Raw genomic sequence first — 22,794 nt, 5'->3', positions numbered from 1 at the left:
CCCTTCCTTTCTTTCACGTCGTCGTCGCCATCGTCTTCCGATCGGTGAGGCTACCGCGCCCCACGACGCAAGAAGGTTTCTAAGCCTATAAAGTCGGGCCCCAAGAAGTCTTCGAGCGCGGAAGGAGTAGGTTAAGCTCGTCGGCAGCCACCTTCCGTGAAAAAGTCGACTCCGTCCTGTTCCCCAGTTTTTGAGTAAGAACGAAAAAAAAAGCAATGACACGTCCGTATTCGCTGTCGTAGTGCCTGTAGAGTGCAGAAAATAGTCAGCGCTCCAGCCTCCTTCTATAGAAACTACTCCGTTTTTCTGTGTGCTCTGTTACTTTCACTTTTCTTTTTTTGCGTTGCCGGTGTCTCGAGTTGCGTACTAAGAGTGGCAAATCTTACGGCACAGGTGGTCAGAATAAAAACGTGCAGGCTTGAATTTGTGAGTAGTTCTCGAACAAGGATTGTCCCTAGAGCCAAGATTTCGACCTACACTTTTTGATCCAAGTACTTAGCGTCATCACATGCACTGTTCTATACGTTCACGGCGGCTCACATAGTAACCAATCATCTACTAGACAGAATTGTGTTATCGAATTCATGTCGTGATAAATTTGAAATTAATGACCATTTATGTAGCAGTTGATCGCTCGATTTGAGCAATGCGTTCTCAATTGCCCGGAAAATCATACACTGCAACGTTTTCGCCCATTTTCTTAAAGCCATACTTGTTATAAAGCAATTCTCAGGAATCTGTCAGGCAGTGCTCTTTTGTTTGCGAGTTCTAGTAAGCTAGTAACAAAAGATTCCTTTTTTTAAAAAATAGGTTTTCAATTAGCGTGATCTCATGAGTACCAGTAGAACTAATTCTTTTTACGGGATCATGTGGCGAAAAGAATTGTTATTCATTAACACCATTCCCTCGTTAACCTATCCTAAAGCACTTTAAATACTAATGCAAGAACGAGTAACGTTTCATGTTAGCGCTTGTCACACACAGCGATTGGTATTAGTAACACTCAAAGCGGGAAAGAAGTAGCAGCTCCTCGACATAAAAAGTTATCATTTTCCTTCACCATACGAGTAATAAAAAGCGTTATCAGTATTATCAGTCCTGCCGCTCTTCTTGCACAATTCTCGAGCCTTTTTTCTTCATTCATTCTGCTCTTTTTTGCTTGCCAAGAGTAGTTATAGAATAGATCGTCGCTTCTAGGCATCATTGCTTTCGCCGTTGTGACTCTGCCTATAGTGCCCATGCTTAGACAAGGGTAGTTATGTGTTCTCTCTATACTGCTGAGCTGGCTAACCTCCCTGTCCTTCCTCATTTATTTCTCCTCCTCTATACTGCTTGTGCTTACGCTAAGAGTCCAAATATCGTGAGGAAGGCACCGTTCTTGCAAGCGGACGGGAGTGTGGTCCGAAGCTTACGACCCAACCCATGCGTACGATACGTTAGTGAACAAAACAGCGAGAGCCATTCGTTTTGCCAATTCCGCCTTTTTCTTGTTTACTCTTTCCCTGCACCCGTCATCCCTGTTTGTGTGAGAGACCTCTCTCCCTGACGTCATTTGCACGAGCATGAGTGGTGGATGCTACGATGTCTGTAGAATGTTGCGCATGCTTGAATGTTTGCTGTTTGACGATTTCACCTTGTTAATGCGATTTGGATTATTCGCTTCAGCGATAAGAGCTAATATTGTTTGTAGTGTTCAGAACAAAGAACAGTACTAATTTGTCATAGCAATTTAACGTTGTTAATGTGTCCAGTGTTACCCAGCTGTCTTTCGACAAGACGTAGACGTAATAATTACCTATACTGTCGAGTTTATTTTTCAATGTTTTTTTTTTTTTTTTTTGCTTTGACTGAAGTTTCTAGCTCTACAAGTCTATATGAAGTCGTAAAATACTTTTGTTGATCTTCTGCATATATTTTAAACTGCTAAATATGACTCTCTCGGGGTCACGTTTTTCGAACTATATGATTCATTCAATGAAATGCACAGCACTTAGAAAAAAAAAATAGGTGTTTTTCATTGCAATGTAACCATATTACAGGTCCTAAAGCTGCGGTGCATTTTGTACATTTAAAAAAAATGCAAATCTGCTATTATTAGGACAAACTAAACCACGCAGTGTCGGTAGCAGCCGCGAATACTTAATGTTTTCGCTTCTACGGTTTACATGCTACCTGGGCCACCTGTTTAGACAAAACAGTGCCATCATTTTGTAGCAATTCGTTGCAAGTGAAATATTATTTTGTTAGACTACGTAGGGGTCTCGTCCCGACAAGTATAGCAAAAAAAATTGCCAAAAAATCAATATCCTAAATGAACAGCCTTTCGGAACGTGTTCCACGTTTTCATTTTAAGAAATTATTGGGGGCTCAGAAGCATTTTTTAGCAGAATTCCTTGTCATTTTTTTTTCGTCATTGTACGCGTTACATCTGGATGTTCCCTGTAGCATCAATGATGCTGTAACCGATCGTGCACCGATATTCTTACAGTGTCTTGTAGTTTTTTGAAAGGGGAAAAAAGGCAAATAAACATCGCATCATAACAATAATAGGTAACTTGTGGCTAAACTTACAGTCACACAAGTTCGCTCCGGAGAGCTGAAAGTCATGTTTGGCGCCGGCTTCTGAAACGCGGTTCTGGGAGGCTTGAATTCCGAAGCAAGAGTGTTCACCAACTGCATTCAAAGTTATTCTTGTGTAGGAATGCGCATTCGTTTCACTTCCATATTCGCGAAACAACTTGTCGACGCATGCCAACTTTGAATTTCAGAACCAAATGTAACTCATTCGACAGTGAAGCACGTTTTCTCTTTAAAACATGATTAAATACAAGCGTGTGAACAGCCTAATACCGTCATTTTGCTTCTGTTTCGTGTTCTCTTTCAGCCCCGTCTTACGCTCCAGAAATTTTAACATTTCATTTCGTCTTTGTACTTTTTTTCTTTCTTTCACGCCCGCCCTTTGCAAAAGCCCGTTGGAGACAGATAGTATCAGGTAGTGTCCGTCCTCGTGTCGTCTGTGACGTCGTGTGTTCGTCACTGTGTCCATGTCCTTGTGCCTGTGAACGCGTGTTTGCAATCAGTTAACTAAAACGAACACTTCATAGTTTGCCCTGTGCTGACGTTTTTCTTTTGTTTTCTTTTTCCCCCTGTCACTGTTTCACAGTTCACGGCAAGGAACTACAAGAGCTTATGCATGTTGTTAAACGTTGTTTGTTTGTACCCACAGTATTCTATGGAAACAGAAGAATAGTATCACCGGACACACAGGAAAGATATTTATGAAAGGGACACCACGGGAAAATAACATTTCATGTCGAAATGAAAGGTCAATGGTTGATTAGCTCTAAAACCTCAGTGTTATCCACTGAAGCACTTTAGTGATCGAGATGTTAAGGTTAGTGTAAGACTACTTGCGCCATCAGTGGATCATTTTGGAAGAAAAGCCCGATGACCTAAATTAAACTACGCATGATTGGAAAGAACACCGTAGTGCATTACAAGTCGAATAAAACGTACATTGTGTGTTCCAATTCCATTAATCGAAAAAAATTGCGTCTTGACGTAACCCTTGAGAACGACGCAAGTTCCGTTTTCGCTGGCTGCGTGCTGTTGCGCCGCAGCATGGTTTGTCTGGCAGCAAAAGTTGGAAACTACGAATGCTACGTCAAGAAGTCATGCTCAGGGGTGGGCGGTTTCGACGGCGCAGACAATATGCAGTAGACTGAAACGAAACAAGCACTGCAAGGTTTTTTAAGCACTAGTTCAAAAATCGACGTCAGTTTATTATTTGCCTGCAGTTTACTTTTCAAATATGCGGAAAGAACAGTACTCGACGTAACAGTAAGACATGGAAACCAATGTGGATTATCGATCAAACGGAAGCACACGATAATGTGTTGGAGATTAAGGGCGAGTTTAAATCAGAACAAGGGGTCAACTTGTTAGCTCATTGTATAGAGGCCAATCTTAACTGACAAATAATACTCAGAAATAGTACTGCAGATTACATTGCTGAGGGAATGGTCGGACACAAAGCACAGTAGTACGTGAAAATCTAATCAATATATAGTTTGTCCCGTAGATTAAATTCGGCTGCTATGAAGGCCACAAATTGAAAGTAGACCAAATGTGTAATAGTGCCTTGAGATCTATGACAGCAGCTCTGTAATAAATGTATAGCACTCATGAATTAAAACGTGTCATCTTGTTTTTTTTTGCATAATAAGTTCAATGATATTCATAACCGCGTCATGCCGCTGCTCACGTGTCACTAGGGTCAATATTGCACCTCATGTAAATGTTCGAGTCAAAGTTGCATTGTTTTGGCACGAGTTGTAGGTGCCGAAAGCGAAAATACGTGCATTAATAAATCGCAGATTTTCTCGTTTCAATCTGAGTGCTGTACATTTCCTTGAAGTCTAAAGCTATAACGATCCATTGGCTTTTAAACATAACAGTGTAACTTACGACTTATCTTATACGACATATCAGTCTTTCAAGGTAAAGGCAGATAACATTCGAAGCGACTCGTCGACTACACCCGGTATTTCAAAATCTTGCCAAGTCTATCTAGTTCTTCGCTCACTTTTCTTTGCAGTTAACTATAGAATGTCTAGCCTTTCTCAAACACTCTAAAGCAACGTTTTACAGAGTTGACACTCAGATATGATAGAATAATAATGCCTGTTTTGTTTGCTGAATTCCTATTATTTTTCAATCTCAGGTGGCAGAAAGCAAGCCTGTTTATCATTAAAAAATGTTCAGTGTGTCACGCCCAACACACTCCAAAACAGTAGCATTAAACCTATTGTCTGTTTTTTTTCTTTGAAATAACTACTGCATGCATTTGGATTAGTACGTTAAGTGTAATGGGCAAATCGCATGTTTTTTTTTTTAAATTTTAAGGTTTGGGATGCTTTAATGTATAAGTTTTTGCGACATTAAACAATCACTGAACTATCGTTTGAGTAACTGTCCCTAAAACACCAAGGCTTCTAAAATGTGCATTTTCTCAAGCTAGCTAATACAACCTAACGTTGCCAGATGTCTCCACGGGTGTCTTGCAAAGGAGCATATATCAAATTTTACGATGTAAGAAAACAGCTGTATTCCGATTGTTATCTTGTTGTGCAGTCGTTAGTTGCTACAGTACTTTATCATTAAATAAAAGCGAAAAAATCTTGATCAAACCACATGTACCGTAACACCCAATTTATGTTCTTTATGCCTTAACTAAACACTGTATTCAGAGGTGTCACACCTCATTTGCTTACCAAACGCCAAGCAAAGACAATTTATGTGTCCAGGACACTATGTTCAACTATGTGTGAAGTCCGCTGAGTATGGGTGTTGTCCGTGTGATTGGTGTATGATTGTTGCAACTGAGCATACGCTGTTGTCTAAGTAGTGCCAGTAGTGCCTGTTAGATTTTAGACGATGTTCGAAGGCAGGACGTATCTCGTGTACTGTCTGGTTTTTTGCTGCATTAATGATGCAGAGCTCGGAAACCGTAGTTCATTTCGTCTCTCCACAGGCCACGATGTTGCCTGAAGCTTAAAGTAGAACGTCGGTTATAAAAAAGATGAGTTTTAGAGACGATTGAGGTTTTAAAAAATTAGAGTTCAGTGTCGATACGAATTCACCAGAGCCAATGTCCCAGAAATAAAACTTGTCTTTGTAAGAGCACCGACAAGTTTTATTCAATGACTTCTCATAGCTAAATTTGTCGTAGTTGAGTTTTTTATGGGACGATCTTTAATCTTAAGCAACACCATCTAAGCTGCATAGCTTAAATCCTTGCTGTGATTTTCATGCATTCTATTATCTCTGGAAACAAGCGACCGGCACTATATAAAAGCGCTAGTATTTCCTAATCAACATACAAATAAAAAATGTATACTTCGACCTCCTAGTAGGGCAAGTTTAGCACACAGCTCATTATTACTGACCATTACTTTATCTTGTATTCAAGCCACCTAAAGCTTTACCGAGCAAAGCTTTATCTGCCTTTGCGGCTCGACAAAACCAAATACATCTGACTCACCCGCAGAGATGAGACAGACGGCATCGAGATAGTCCTGTCTTCGTATCTTCTTCTTGCTGCTAATGGATTGCATATGCAGCTTGCTTCCTAGTAGCTGGCGTAGTGCTAGCAATGTGTACGCAAGCTGGGCAGCTTTTACCCTTTACTCGTTTTTTTTCTCTCTTCATTTTGCTGTTTGACGATAGCAGAGACAACCTCCTCTCCTTTTTTTCTCTTTTTGCTCTTTTTTTATTCTCTCGGCTGCTTCTGCCTCTCGCCGCCCAAAAACGACACCGTTCACACAACGGCCAACAGCACCTCACAGTCCCCAGCGCAAGAAGTTGTCTCTCCGAATGAAGAGCCTCTCCCTGGACAGCCCTGAGTCGAACGATCACGCGCATCGTCGACGACAACTCACAGGTGGACGGGGCGAGAAGCCTTTATCTATATCTATCCACAAACCCTGCGTCTGTTTTTCTTTTTCTCTAGATCCATCTATCAGTCTATACGCACCTCCTTCTCCTTCCCATGTATTTGATTCCTGATCCTCTGTTCTCCTCTTTGTCTGCCAGTGTAAATCTTCCTGTTTGCGTCCTTCAGTTTGATTTTTGTGCTTCCATCTGTCATTCTGTATGTCTGAAATCCTCTTCCCTCAAAATCCTCACTATTGTCCCGCCTTTTCGTTACTGTTTCCTTCGTGGTTCAACCACTCTGCAGGCAATTGTTGGTTTTGTTACCCAGTCGAAAACGACAGGACATTTCTGTGCACAAGAGGCGATGCCACCGTAAACGCGGCAGCGTCTTCTTACAATGATTGCGATTTTCGCTGTGGCACGACAGAACCCGAATTGTCGTTACTGAGAATTTGGTCAAACTTATACCAAAACTGGTTATCGTAGTTACGAAAACAAAATGTCAGTACAAGTAGTTTGTTTATGTGCGCTACAATGATTCGTTGCGTTACAACAAGAAATTTCGCTCCACTTCCTGTAGTCTTAAAACACATTTCTCGGGACGTGTTTCGACTGGGTGCATGCCAGACTTCTCCTCACATTACAGTGCCTCGCTCAGACCCTCCCCACTTGTTCCATCTACCCTGCTGTATCTGCACTCTACGCCATCACTCTGATTCTCGAGTCACGTGTTCACATTCCCTGCGTTAACATGTCCGCTCTAACGCCGATTACATGTGCATGTTTTTGTTGTTGTTGTTATTGTTGTTGTTTTTATTTTGAGTTCTTGCTATCATTCTCTTTGTGGTTTCCCCGGAATGAAGCGGTTGAGTGAGTGCCCCCACAGCTTCTACTCGGAACGTACAGACGCGCTCGCTTTTGTGTAGAGCGTAAAGATATCCGCATATGTTACACGCGCGACTTCGCACTGTAGCCGCTTGATTCGAGATCGCAAGCCTGTGTTCCATTTCGAGCTGCATTATTACCAGAGCTACGCTTAATTAGCACGCTTGTTATGCCGGAACGAGCTGCTCATTCGCTCTACGCAAAAGTGAACGGAACTTTGTTACCACCAATGCTTTTACGACGGCCGAAATGAGCGCCGCGTTGTACTGGCGCCTTAATGCACAGCCACACACGACTTTAAACTCGGGGTTATGAAGTGAGCTTAGTAAAGGTGACATCGCAATCGTCAGGCAGCGAATAAAGTAAAGTCGACCTGGCGCCATGAACACCATGCGTTCGTCGCCTGCTGGAATAATTGGACAGAAAATATCGAGAGTGGGCAAAAATTGTACTCTTCTGGTAATGCCTACACTTGTGGTGGAAATCAATGCCGTGTGGATGCCTTTAAAACGTTTGCACGCAAACAAACCGTGGGGAGATATGATACTAGAGAGTTTTAGTACCGCGTACGCTGCGTACGTGGCGGCGTTGCGTACGTAAGGACGCCACGTTCTGCGTAGTGCGCATGCGCAGACCGCAACGCGCTAGTATCGTGTAACGTACGCAGCCGCTACGTACGCACGCATGAGATGCGTGCGTGCGTACGTATGAGGTGATCGCGATGCTCTCGAACAAATTCGCGACAGCGCGAGACTTCGTTTTGCAAAATGGCGGCATCGAAGGCAAGCACCAACTCGCTCTGTGGCTTAAAATATTGCCATAATCTGGCTGTAACACTTGGATTGGCTCACATTGGCTGTCAACAACACGTGCTTATATTTTGATTTACCAGATGGCACAGCACGCTTCACGCTCGTTACGTACGCGGGTACTACGGCGTACTAAAAGCCGATTAGTGGCAAACGACGCCACGTAACGCAGGGCGCTTGCGTGATGCGTACGTAGCACCATTCCGCAGTACTAAAACTCTCTAATTATGATCGCGATCAGCTATTATAGCTTCTTGACAAAATCCGCATGAATAAAGAAAGAAAAACCTAACAGAAACCACAGGGTCACTACTGGAACGGATGAAGAACATGCGTGTTTTATTGTTTCGCAATGCAGCCTTCGCCAACTAAGTATACCACGGATTTTGTTTTCTATGCGAGGTAAGCGTGAGCCTCGCAGTAAAAGGCCCACCCAATCAAACTTGTTGTACACACGTAAAGGTTGCAGGCTCGTGATATTATCTAAAATTTTATTACTACACAGCTTTCGTTCGTTTCCTTTTTTTTTTCTTCCATGTTATCTACTTTATTTTATCATCTGTACATGGACTTATTTCTGCTTGCTTGCAATATAGTGGTCACATTCCAAACTATCGCCAAAGCACTTGCCTCGTACGATGCGCATCATATATGTACACTTTCGACGGCTGCAGAGACTGACAGTCTCAGTGAACCGCAACATGATGATGATGATGATTTGTGGGGTTTAACGTCCCAAAACCACCATATGATTATGAGAGACGCCGTAGTGGAGGACTCCGGAAATTTTGACCACCTGGGGTTCTTTAAGGTGCACCCAAATCGTGAACCGCAACATTTCCGAAGGCTCATTCGAAATAAACACGTCGCGGAACCAGCGCAGCTCGCGCGTCTCAGCATCCACTGGCTTCAGCGGTCGTTGATAAAGCACTCGTGTCACGAGCATGGCTTGCATTCCTCCCTTCAAACAACTACTGTTAGCAATCTCGAGCTTAAATTACGTACACGTGACGCAACATTTTTTTCTGTTGCCCGCACCCTTCATCGGTTGCACTAAGTATACGACTGCCGAAAACCGGTAGTGCTTCGTGGGCCACATAGATATGACCCCAGTGATGTATATTTTATGAGCTCACTAGCACAGTATGCTTCTTTGGGATCAAGGAAAAGGAGACGACGACGAAGTGTCTCTTCATAGAACGCTTCTGCTTTCGGCTCCGAGCATTGTTATCAAGTTTTTCGCTTTTTACGGGAGACGCTGCTCCCTGCCCCAAGGCGACGGACGCGGAGTCATCCACTGGTCCGCCCAGCCAGAGGTCTGCTATGGCGAGCTCCTCGGTAAATCAGCGCGCCTGGCCCAGAACCAGTGAGGCCAACGGTGATAGTCACTGCATCATGGCTGTGGACGTGGAGCCTTCTGCGGCTCTGTCCGACCATAGACCACCTTTGGCAAGCTCGTCGCGGAAACGAAGCACCTGTTCGAGCACCAGCGAGGACACGGAACTGTACTCGGCCACTGGCGACGACTCGTCGGATGACGACTTCGAGACCGTGAGAAGCAGGAAGGCCAAAAGAAGAAGTATCAAGTCGTCTTCACCAGCAGGGACATTAACGTCTCAGTCAAAAGGAGAATGCTGGCCGCACACCATCCTCTTCATGCCCGAGGACTCCACCATCAGCCTTCGAGCAGTAAACAGGCAAGCTCTCTCTATGTAGTTTGAGGGGGTAGCACCAAACGACATTAAGGATATCCGGGTGAACACGCGGAAGAATATTCTAGCTGTGGACACAATGACTGCCAGCGCCATAGACAAGCTTCGCAGAGTATCAGATTTGGGAGGCATCAAAGTTCGACCGGTTATTCCAATGGACGGTGCCTGCACGGCGGGAGTAATCTACGACATTGATTTGGCCATAGCAAATTCGGACCTCCCAACTCTCATAAAACCAGCGAACGAAGGAGTTCTCATCGCGAATGTACTTCGCCTCGGAAACACCCGATGTGTAAAGATAATGTTCAAAGGAGATTCCATTCCGTCGCATGTCAAAGTGGGACACTTCCGACATCCTGTTCGACCATTTGTCCCTAAACCACTCCAGTGCCATAACTGCATGAAAATTGGTCACATCAAGAGTGTATGTACAAACACCACAGCATGCCCCCGATGCGCTGAGCCGCACACTGCAGACGCATGTCGGGCAACAAGTCTGAAGTGCAGAAACTGTGATGGTCCGCATGATGCTGCATCCAAGGAATGCCCTCGGATTAAGAAGGAAATCGCCATTATCAAACAAATGGTTAGGGACAATTCAACCCACAGAGAGGCTGCTGAAAGGGTACGGCGGCGACGTAGTCGCCGACGGAGGCGTGTAGGACAGAGTGTTGCGCATAACCCATTTCCTCCGAGCACGAGTGAAGTAGTAAGCACGAAGCGAAATGAAGTGGAGAAGCTCACAGCTGCGGATGAATGGCCTACGCTTCCGCGTACGCAGCCGGCAAAGGAGCCTCCTGCGAGGCCTCGCCGCCCTACACCTTCCACCGAGTCTACTTCCGTTGAGGATGTGTCAAGGGTCGATCGACAGATCATCCCGATGTTACGATCCCTCGTCGCTGTCATGGCAGACATACTAAGAAGCCTGGGAACTCCAACCGCTCGAAGCGGGTTACAGGTGTTGGACGCGCTGAGCCCAGTCCTCGCCTCCCTCGCGTAGAGTCATGGCAGGAGATCAACAATCGTTCCGCAAAGACGTCAGAGAAGCATCAGTCATCCAGTGGAACGCAAGAGGACTTAGATCACGGATTTCCGATTTTCGTCAGTACGTGTTTTCTAACCGTTTCCCAATCATCGTAATATGCGAACCGAAATTATCAAACCCGATCAGGCTATCCGGCTACGAATCAATCCCGTCCAAAACCCGAAACGAAAGCAGCAAGGTCATTGTGTATATTCGCCGGGAGCTTACCTACATCATTCAACCTGTGTCGCCTCATGATGAGAACCAATATATTTGCCTGACTGTGAAGCAGAAAACCCTCACCTTCACATTAATAGGTGTCTACTTATCTCCCTCAGCCCGTTTTGATTGCCAAAGACTGGATGACATTCTTTCGAGCGTACCGGATCCGTGGATAATTATAGGGGACTTCAACGCCCACCACCCAATCTGGGGAAGTTCAAAAGTCAATACCACGGGCCGGAGGCTGGCTTCATTTGTATCGACTCATGAACTGTCTCTACTTAATGATGGGAGCCCTACATTTCTGCGAGGATTAACGTACAGCAGCTGCTTGGACTTGACGTTCGTGTCACGTCGCTTCGCCACAAGCGTTAAGTGGTTTTTAGACATCGAGACACATGGTAGCGATCACATCCCCAGTTATCTCACCATTGAAGGCTTTGCTAGCAACCACCCGCCGAAAACCGTACAGAGGATCGATCTTTCAGCATTCACAACCAACATTGAACACGCTTGTGAAAAAGGCTTAACCTCTGGCATTGAGCAAGCGATCAAACATGCAGCGCAGAGTGCGATGCGCACGCTGGCATATTCTTCAAGGCCCTCAGAAACGGACATGGAGTTAGAGCGACTCCGTGCGATTCGTCGGCGTGCGGAGCGTAGATATCGACGCACAAAATCCATTCAAGATCTACGGATGGCCAGGCGCATTCAAAAGAAGATCCAGCGTCGTATAGACAAACTGGAGTTTCAACGGTGGGCGAAATTTTGCGCGAGTCTAGACCCTCGCAAACCGCTTTCTCAAATATGGCGAACCGTTCGAGGCCTACGCATATTTCCCCAACAACGTTTTCCGTTTAAAGCCTTGGCCCTTTTCCAAAATAGAAGGGATATCGAGGTAGCGGAAGACTTTTGTAGGAAGATTGCGGGCCCGCCAAATTGCACAGAAGCCCTTACTGCTGATTACACGCCACATTCACTGGACCCGCACCTGGACCTGCCTTTTTCAATGGAAGAACTGAATGTGGCTCTTGCTTCATGCAATCGATCGTCATCGCCTGGACCGGATGGCATATCATACCGCCTATTATGCAATCTCGGTGATCGAGCACGAAGTGCTTTGCTGGAAGTATTCAATGAGTCTTGGAGAGATGGAACGGTCCCCAGAGAGTGGAAAACAGGCCGGTTGGTTGCACTTCTCAAACCTGGAAAATCGCCTCTAGAGCTGACATCATACCGCCCAATAGCGCTGGCTAGTTGCGTAGGGAAGCTGATGGAGCGAATGATCCTTGCCAGACTCGAGTGGTTCCTAGAACGCCATAGAATATATCCAGACGCCATGGCCGGTTTTCGTCGTCTTCGGAGCTCCATTGACAATGTCATTGACCTGGTGACCTACGTACAACACCAGAAAATGAGCAGACGGTTATCTGTCGCACTATTTTTAGATGTCAAAGGAGCATATGACAATGTTTCTCACGAAGCCATACTTGACGCCCTCGAGTCAGTTGGTTTGGGTGGGCGAGTGTACCGCTGGATCCAATGCTACCTACATATGAGATCATTGTTTATGCAAACTGATGATGGGCCGACTTCTGAACATTATACACACCGTGGTGTTCCTCAAGGTGGTGTATTGAGCCCCACACTGTTCAACCTGGTTCTGATCGGTCTCGTTGAACGCATACCAGATTCCGTGCAGATATCTCTCTATGCAGATGATATTTGTGCCTGGACATCAGGTGTAACACGTCCTCAGGTACGTGCGAGACTCCAGAAAGCAGCGAATTCAATATCGGCGTACCTTAGAGAACAAGGCCTCGAGATTTCTCCTGAGAAATCGGCGCTGGTCGCGTTCACGCGGAAGGCAATGACGTCATATCCCATCGCCATCGATGGACACAGTATCTGCTACGCCAGGACCCACAGGTTTTTGGGGGTCACGATCGATCGAAATCTCTGCTGGAGTCCCCATGTGGCCACTCTAAAGAAGCGCCTAACGGCCATCGCACAACTTTTCAAGTTCCTCGGAGGCAAAACGTGGGGCACATCAGTGCACGCGATGTTGCATTTGTACAAAACGCTGTTTCTGGGGTACCTGCGGTATAGCTTGCCGGTTCTGACGAACGCTTGCAAAAGCAATATACGCACAATAGAAAACGCCCAGGGCCAGGCACTCAGAGTTTGTCTTGGATTACCACGCTGTACATCAACAGCGGAAACCATCGCAATCGCCAAAGATCATCCGGCCACAGTGCACATTACTTTGGAGGTGCTTAGAGCTCATATTAGACACCTTGCTCGCGCCCCTGCCCACCACCTAGCTTCGCTTCCAGAAGATCGACCGAGTGCCTCCTTCTGTAAGAGAGTATTGACTTTCCGTGAGTGCCTTCCAACAGTCTACACGCCTCCGGAACGGATACTAACACCTCCTTGGTGCTTGGACCGACCAAAACTGCGCTTGACAGTGCCGGGGATTCGCAAGAAGGCGGAGCTCTCGGCGCCAGCTTTAAAGCAGATGATTCTACTCATGCTACACGAAGAATACAAAGATCATGTCAAACTTTACACGGATGGCTCGACAACTGTTGGAGGATCTGCAGGAGCTGTGATCTTCCCAGCAAGAGCCGAAACCATCCAGTTCAGAACGTCACACAAGACGACATCGACAGCCGTGGAGCTCGCGGCACTCCGCAGCGCACTCCGCAGGATTGACCAAGAGACACCACAAAAATGGAGCATTTTTACCGATTCGAAACCAGCTCTCCAATGTCTACAAAATGCTCTACGTCGTGGACCTCAAGACAAATTGGCGCTCGAAATACGACAACTGTACCATCACCTAAAAGACGAAGGACATGACATATCTTTTCAGTGGTTACCAGGCCATTGCGGCATCATCGGTAACGAACATGCCGACAATGCAGCTAAGAATGCACACGAAAATGGAGTGATGGAACCTATTCCACTATCAAGAAGCGACGCAGCAGCAAAGATTAATACGCTTGCGCAGGATGTCGCAAGGTCTATGTGGAATACGCCCGGTTTTCTCCACACCCGTCTTCACCGCCTGGACCCATACCTACGACTTACTATTCCATCTGGCCTACCCCGATCCGAGACGACCCTTCTCTGCCGTATGTGGCTTGGGGTGTCTTTCACGAACGCTTTTACCTGCCGCATCGGAATGAGAGACAGCGCTACATGCGACCATTGCGACAATGACGAAACAATTGAACATATTTTATGTCAGTGCCCCCAGTACAGCTCTCAGCGACAGTCCCTCTCAGCAGTGTTTGCTCGCCTCGACGACCAGCCATTTTCTGAACAGTCAATCTTGGAATGTCGGAAAGATCGAGCTTCACGCCAGAAAGCAACGAAGGCGCTGATGAAGTTTCTGCGAGCGACCCGCCTCGTTGAATGATTGTGACACTACTGTGTGCGAGTGTGTGTATGTGTGTTTGTGCTTCTCTTCCTCCCTTTCCCCCTTTTTTTTTTCTTGTCTCCCCTTACCCCTTCCCCAGTGCAGGGTAGCAAACCGGATATGTTTTCTGGTTAACCTCCCTGCCTTTCCGCATTAAATTTTCTCTCTCTCTCTCTCTCTTGGGATCAAGGACATTGCTTTGTTTACTCATATTGCGCTTGTGTCATCTGCCCGTGAATAAATCAACCAACTTAGGCACACGTGAATTTTAAATCGGTGCTGCTGTGTTCGTACACACAATGAATCGCCACAACAACCCGGTGTTTAAACGCACGAGCCTCAACCGCTGCTCTCTCTGTCTGGGCGCCGACGGCGTTGCATGCAGCTCCCCAGAGTCCGGTGCACGGTCGAAGGCAGCTCCTGAGCGCCAAGGCGGTGCGCATGAGTTCGGTCGATCTGCCCGACGACAACGAAAAGTCACTCAGCAGCGCCTCTACCTCGCCCTGCCCATCCCCAGTGAGTTTGACGTCTTTATCAATGTGTACTGCACGCAACTGTGCACTTGAAGTCGTTTCTCACAGGCTCGCGAATAGCGTATATATTGACCAGAGTATAAAGTTGGGCATGTTGGTAAGACATAGTTGATCGACGTAGCGCGTTTAGAAACATAGGACAATGGAAGGGACAGAAGGGAGCGCTTACTTCTAACAAAATCTTTATTTCGAGGAGCGTACATAATATGCTCACGAAATTCGAAGACAACAGATAAACAGATGAAAAAACCTCTTAAGCGCTCCCTTCTGTCCCTTCCCTTGTCCTATGTTTCTAAACGCGCTACGTCGATCAACAGCGTATATATACTTTGAAACCAAACAGAGTACTTATCAAACAGAGACAAATGCGAATATATTCGAAGCTAGAATCGAATGAATCGAGTGATTTTCAGACATTAAACACTGTTTTTGCAACAAATATAAAATGGGGCTCGCATAATAGCGTTAATAACTTATAGCGTTAAATATTTATGTAACATGAGGAAAAAAATAAGCAGTCCTGAGGTATAAAGCCTGACTCCGCGAGCGACGTAGCCAGCCAAGTCACATAGGCTGTCACACTTTATCGGCATGGTATTCCAGTGGAGATGAAACGCATTGTACTTCCGTGTCAATTTTTTATTATTATTCGGGGGCTGTAGACATTTCTAAATATTCGTTGCCTGTTTCGAAGTTATGTATGTATTTACGAGTACCGTCTGTTCGGGGCGAAATTCAATTTTATACGCAGCAAAATATATTGAAACTATCGTAATGCATTGTGAAAAGTTTGACATCTCACACACACACCTTAGTGCGATATTTTTCAAAACGTGGTCATTCAGTACACGGTGTGCAGTACGCATTCCACGCCATGCACAGTGTACAAGAAACACTTCGAACTCTAAATTTTCATTTCGCTTATTCGACTAAGCCTCCTCTCTAGGCAACAAAAAAGAAGTCCTTTCACCCCTTTTTTGCGATCAATAACTTGCCACGTATGCGACTCTCTCTCTCTCTCTCTCTCTCTCTCTCTCTCTCTCTCTCTCTCTCTCTCTCTATCTATCTATCTATCTATCTATCTATCTATCTATCTATATCTCTCTCTAAAAAGACACGTGAACTCCTTACAATATCAATATACACTGGGTGGCGAGACGTGTATTCAAAATAAGTACAACTTAATCATGTGTTAAACCTCTTTTCTTATAGTCGGATAGTAACGTTACTCAAGTTTAACTTGTCGCTTTAAAGGGAGTTTAGTACGTGGCAATTATACAAACTCTCCGAAAAGAGTAACATCAGCTCTATTTTTTTCTTAGAGTGTAGAGCTATATCGTGCAAAATATGTTCGTTTTCTTTAAACTTCATAAGTTTAATATAAATTATATATCCTTTAATGTTCCGAGCTTCCCGTAATCGCAGATACTTAGATCTTATGGCTGTATAGAATCTCCACGAACCCGCAGATTCATTGAAGGTTTCTATTTTACCGTGTTGGTTTTATTCATCTCCAGAACTAAAGGATATATTCACCGTGCGTCTGTTTCAGGCAACATAGAGCAAACTGCAAGCCTTACTTCATGTAACATTGTCTGGCTGCACACGGAACGGCTTTATTCTCTCGCATAGTAGAGTACATCGTACTCTAAATCGTCAACAACTTTTTCTACACACGCATTTTGAGGTGTCATTTGGTGTTACATTGTCTTTTCTATACACGACGATGTCCAATCCGCCCGCAATGTTCATACTCGCTAACGCCTCTAGAACAATTCGTTACGAGAATTGGAAATACCCCGCTAAAACCTCTGCGCCGTGTATTCCGTTAATGTTGCTGTCCAATTTACTGGCTTCGGCACAGAAACCCCATCGCCTGCTACCTACCAACCTCTACGTAGTGCTGTACAACTTCAGGAGTCGACATCAGGACGAGCTCGATCTCAAGTAAGTTTGGAATCGGGTTTCGGTAAGTTCGCTAGTACTTTCATGCTGCTGACTCTGCTACCACAGTTTTTTTGTTCTTCGTGCAGACAGGATGCTCGCCTGAGTTGCAGTCAGTGTCATGATTCTAGAAAACACTATAGATCTCAGCCAATTTAAATCTACCGGTTATGTCTAACTGTATTCGGTCAAACTACACAGTAGGTGCCGTCAGCGCGTTTCAAACAGGCCGGATATCTAAATTCGAGGCTCTCCGCCAGAGGAGCGGCAATTTCAGATATTCAGATAAACTTTTCACGCTCGCTGTACATTCCATGGGGAATTCGGCTGTTTTCAAGTGACAAAAACAAGCAAAGTCTGATCAGTGAAATGAATTATTTCAATTGATTTACCGGGACAGTTTATTTGAAACAGTTGCTGAATTTGTCACTCTTATATCGTAACCCACGCGAAGTAGACAGGATAAGTCTAACGAGAAAGTGCATCAGTGGAGCAAATGAATCCAATTGATTTTTGGGGGCAGAATGATTGAAACCGTTACTACTCAATTTGTCAGGCTTATAAAATAGACGACGGGAAGTAGACATAAAAGTTCTGACGGACACTCTCAAAGTATGCAAGTTTGCGTCATACTTCGAAGTTTACATGAAGGACTAAAAAAAATATCACGCCCGTAAATGACCCGTAGTGCACGGAATGGTGCCTTATTAATAGTTCACTTATGCCAGTTAATTTGTGTGCATTTCAGGGCTGGTGATACGGTGACTGTGATCGACACCACAGACCCAGATTGGTGGCAGGTGAGCCTTCAATGGCCCGGCTAACCTCCCTGTCCTTCATCCTCCTTTCCTCCGCCTCCTCCTCCCTCCCTTCCGCCTCCTCCTCCTCTTCCCTTTCGTGCATTTCGATTTTCTACAGAGCATATTTAAGGCGACAGCGTTAAACCACTCTTTTTGCCAAAACTCCAACGTCGATGTCGTTGGCAGCGAGCGACAAATCTGCGTTGTCCGTGAGCAAATATTCGAGGTAGATGCAACTAAAGAAATAATGATAATACCTTTGGTTCTAGTGAAAATCGAATCCAACCTTACTTCATGGCGAGCCGGCGTTCTACCACAGAACTACGTACTAGCTCAAAAAAATTACCCGCAGCTTCCCTCGGGGGAACACTGAGGAGGATGCGGACCATATAATTGGTTAACGGGGTGTTAAAGTGCGACTTACTTGGGTCGATGGCTAAATTGGTTAACGTGGTTGTGAAATGGGGTGTTAAATTGCGACTTACTTGGGTCGATGGCTAAATTGGTTAACGTGGTTGTAGGAGGGGGTGTTAAATGAGTGAACACGTACACACGTATGCGAAAGGGCGGCGCTGGTCGAAGGGACGTCGATCATTGTGTTTGTGGATTCGTTGGAATTCATTTCACCGCGACCTTGGACGTCGACGCGCCGTACAAACCAACCGACGAGCGGCAACTGAGCGAGCGAGCGCCGACCTTGAGTATATATACAGCACGACGGCGCATGCACTGTCAGCTGTTGAATGTTCTCGAAGCGCGACGCCACATGCGCGTCCACTGGAGAATCGGGAGAATTGTAGATGTCGAACGCGGTGTGTAGAGGAGGAAGGGTGCACAGATGGTGGAGGAGTGAAGCGCGCGCGGTGTGTAGAGGAGGAAGGGATGCACAGATGGTGGAAGAGTGGGCGACGGCGCGACGGTGCATGCGCGCGCGTCAGCTGTCGAATGTTCGAGAAGCGGTGCGGACGGCGCGGACGGCGCACTACAAGGCGCGAGTATAAGATGCTTCCGCATCTAAAATCGTTTCGAATAAAAAAAAAGCACCATACAAATGTCATTCCATGCGGGAAGTGACTTGTAATGCGTGGCAACAACGTAGACACACACCAGGCGTCAAAAGATATAAAATGCACAAGTGGTTGCATTAAACGCCCATCAACGAAGAACACAGGCATAATTAACTGTCATTAACAACATCATCAACGTGCGAAGGTGTGCGTACCGTCTTGCGGACCCGTAGTTAGTACCCCACCAACTCGCAAAAAGAATGTCATAGGAGGCACCTCGCAGCTGTACTTGCAAGTTTCAACAGACATTACAAGATGCATTAAGAGGGACTATTTATAAAGCGCAGACTCCTATAAATCGACCTTTTCATAAAGCGCAGAAAGCCCCGCCGCAGTCGTCTAGTGGCTAAGGTACTCGGCCGCTGACCCGCAGGTTGCGGGATCGAATCCCGGCTGCGGCAGCTGCATTTTCGATGGAGGCGGAAATGCGGTAGGCTCGTGTGCTAAGATTTGGGTGCACGTCAAAAAATTCCAGGCGGTCGATATTTCCGTAGTCCTCCACTACGGCGTCTCTCATAATCATGTGGTGGTTTTGGCACGTTAAACCCCACATATCAATCAATTCATAGCAATCATATAAAGCGCAGAGAAGTGCCTTGTCTTGCGGCACGGTTTATGTTCCCACCGCGAATCGAGGCCAGGCTAGCAGTTGAAAAGGCGATGTGTACGAGGCCCGAATACACTGTAGAGTTTTATTTTTGAAGGCGAAACTCAAGCGTACTCTGTTTTTTTTTTATCAAAATGTTTTTCGCTATCAGGTTAATTGACCTACTGCGGAACTGTTTAAGCTTGGAGTAGAGCCGTCTGCGCAAAGCACTGCGGGTATGCGCCGCAAAAAGTGGGTACGTGCCAAGCAGATTCGAGCATGTCATAGCCGTGCCTGGTATAGTATATAGTAAGGGGGTGGGAAGGAAAGTGAGGGTAAGGAAGAGAGACTGTAGTATGGAAAAAATAAATAAGTAAGGAAATAAAGAAAGAAAAAAAGAAAGAAAGAGAGAAAAAAAAATAAAGAGAGAAAGAAAAAATAAAGAAAGAAAGAAAAAGAAAGAAAGAGAGAAAGAAAAAGAAAGAAAGAGAAAGAAAGAAAGAAAGAAAGAAAGAAAGAAAGAAAGAAAGAAAGAAAGAAAGAAAGAAAGAAAGAAAGAAAGAAAGAAAGAAAGAAAGAAAGAAAGAAAGAAAGAAAGAAAGATGATGAAGAACTCAACTTGCGTTCGCCAGGTGGAGGCGCTTGCTTGTCACCTCAGCTGTTTACTCAGAATTCACAAACGCTTTGATTTTTTTCCTTCTCGTTTTTGCGATATAAGGCTGGAAAGAAGCGATGCCAGACGCCCGTTGTTGCAGGCACTGAACAACACTTTACCAGAGTAACGATAATTTCCTGTTGATGCGGCGCTTATCGCAACGAAATTTGATTCAACTTTAGCGAAATGAAGGAGGGGGGACCATAATTAACCAACGAAACCGTTATAAGTACGCACCAGTATACAGGAAAGCAGCGATAACGGATAATAAAATGCAAACTAGTCCGCGTCCTTCATGATTCGTCGTGTTTCCGCCCAGGGCAAGTGCCTGGGCCGTGTGGGCTTTTTCCCGTCCAAGTACGTGGCCAAGCTCCATCCGGGCGAACGGGCTCTGCAGGTGCTGCACTCAATACAGGTCATGGACGGGCAGGAACCCGTCAAGCTGCTGCGTGATCAGGTGAGACCTTCCGAGCTCTCGGCACATGTTTATGCACTTATTTTGAGAAGTTGCATACAGTGTGGGAAGTTCGGCTGCTTGACTCGCACTTACAAGCGCCAGTGAGAAAAGATGTGGCATGGACCACAGCTCTGTCACATTTTGCCTCATCATCCTTTTTTTTTTATTGCGACATAGACTTTCCCTTAAGGCATAATATTTTGTGTGTATATAGGTGTTAAATATTCACCATTAGGCAGGTGTGTATGAAGTGAAATAGCGTCTTGTCGAATGTGTTATCATGTACCATTCTCTCAAAGTAATCGATAACTGTCATCAATATACGACGTCTTTTAATACCAGGCAAGTGGCAGGCCACGTCTTTTTACGCTTGGCATCCTTCAGTTCTTCATTAAAAAAAAGCTTTAGAACATAAAAAACAGAACATACTTGTTTGTTAGTGTAGTATAAGAACCACTTGAAGTTTCAAAGAAGGGTAATGCAAAAATATTAATAAATGGTTTCTTAACCACTCGTCCACAATAACCGAATGACCTCAGTATGGGTGTTTATCGCCTTACTAATTGATTGCCGAAAATAAAAAATCCGAACTTGCGAAAAACGAGAGAAGTTACAAGGATGTCTCGCATGTTTTAAACGATTTATCTCACTATTTGTCCGTACGAACGCACTCAAGGCTACACGAGGGGGTTAGTGGGCTGTCGATGAGGCAAGAATCTACTACAGCGCACCTCGTGTTCACTCAACCTCGGTGCGATTCCGATGCGCGGCAGTGTAACGACTGTGTATTATTAACGAACTGTAGAGCATGACGCCGGCACGTGGCACCAACACGCGAGAAAAAAAAACGCGACAGATCCAATCGCCGCTCTTGATCCATGTCAGATATCGGCCAATAGCAGATATCTGCTCTATGACGCAATGGAGCCGACGCCACAGCAGCTTCCAAGAGAGTGAGGATGGGCCCTCACTCTTTTGGAAGCTTGAGAAAGTGCATGGTAACGTGACGCTCTACTTTTAAACTTTACGTGCCGTACATTATGGGAAAATATGGCTGAGCTATACATAGCTGTGTCTGTTTTTTTTTCTTCTTTTTTTTTACCAAGCCCTAAGAGGTAGTTGAGGACTCCTTTAGGTTCATTTAAAAGCCGGCAAGAAGATGTAACCTCTTAATAATACTTAGGCATTCCCATTACTGCTGGTGTTGGAAAAGACTTCTTATCAGTGTTCACTTTTGATGTGTTTAGCTTCGACTTGGCACTCACCAGTCGATCCGAAACTATGGGAATGCATCACATTGCATCTCGTCCTTCTCGTCTCAGATCGTGATCCAAGTGGCTGACGAGATGGACGGCAAGGTGTTGGTGCGAACGGGACTCGGCGACAAGGCGCTGCCTTGCCCACTGAAGTACCTACAGGAAGTGTGAACCATTTCCCCTTCTGCCACACGCTTCCCCTCCACCGGATATAATGGTGGCGGCAGCGCGGGAAGGAAGCGGGGACCTTCCGGGAAGCTACGCGAGTCACCATCTGCGCCAACTTCCTTTTCTCCGTGCACTTCCTTCCTTCTCGCAACCTCGGAAGCACCATCTGCGGTCGTTCAAGCTCGGCGACACAGCAGGGGCAAATCGTGACCGAACTGATGGACGCAGTCGCCGTAGCCGATCAGTGCGCACTTTGAAGGCATCTTCTTCACTCTTCAGCTCTCTTTTGCTTCATTTCCGGTTGTGTTTCAGTGCGACTTTCTTTCCCGTTTCCTGCAGCATGGTGCGAGTGACCGTGAAAGCTTTGCTCGAATAAGTCATCAAGGGTTTTCGCGTGACTCGTCGGCTCGGGAGAATGACTCTGTCCACGTAAAAGATGTCCCAACGATGAAAACGTTAGGCCTAATGGTGTAGGCGTTAGGCCTAACCCCGAAGGTGTTAGGCTTAACGAGAGAAAAACTCGGAGAGTTTATCGTGGCGCGACGCTGTTTTGAAGTTTGTGGTGGTTGTTGTCTGCTGAGAACGTGTATACTTATCCAACCATTCTTTTCTACCTCAGTGTTTTTCTTCAGTATCGCTGACTTACCTGCAATGCTTCTACATCTTCCTTTTTCTCTGCGTTCGAGCGCGCATTCCAGTCCTTTATTCTATTCTAGCGGTGAAATCAGTTCACACGTGGCTCGCACTGTTGAAGTGACATTTCTGCGATTTCAGCGCAAGCGAAATCGGCATCACAAAAAGCACCACGTTCGAAAAT

The 22,794-nt window shown here is 45.6% G+C and overlaps 1 protein-coding gene across 6 annotated transcripts in view; it reads left to right on the top strand.

Annotated features, from left to right (window-relative positions):
* Positions 1-22,395, top strand: part of Stacl (SH3 and cysteine-rich domain-containing protein) — a 362,911-nt gene extending 340,516 nt beyond the window's left edge. For 2 of the 6 annotated variants that reach the window (XM_075875456.1, XM_075875453.1), the window contains 7 exons: positions 2,969-2,992; positions 6,338-6,442; positions 14,897-15,028; positions 16,898-16,991; positions 17,737-17,788; positions 20,416-20,553; positions 21,876-22,395. In XM_075875456.1, the coding sequence (XP_075731571.1) occupies positions 2,969-2,992; positions 6,338-6,442; positions 14,897-15,028; positions 16,898-16,991; positions 17,737-17,788; positions 20,416-20,553; positions 21,876-21,980 (650 nt within the window). In that variant the 3' untranslated portion in view covers positions 21,981-22,395. The remainder of the gene's footprint in view (positions 1-2,968; positions 2,993-6,337; positions 6,443-14,896; positions 15,029-16,897; positions 16,992-17,736; positions 17,789-20,415; positions 20,554-21,875) is intronic. The other 4 variants (XM_075875454.1, XM_075875457.1, XM_075875455.1 and 1 more) reach the window with 4 other exon arrangements.
* The last annotated feature ends 399 nt before the right edge of the window (positions 22,396-22,794 follow it).

The sequence above is a fragment of the Rhipicephalus microplus genome, chromosome 10 (genome assembly GCF_043290135.1).
Source record: "Rhipicephalus microplus isolate Deutch F79 chromosome 10, USDA_Rmic, whole genome shotgun sequence".
Lineage (NCBI taxonomy): Eukaryota > Metazoa > Arthropoda > Arachnida > Ixodida > Ixodidae > Rhipicephalus > Rhipicephalus microplus.
This window is presented reverse-complemented; position numbering and strand designations above follow the sequence as displayed.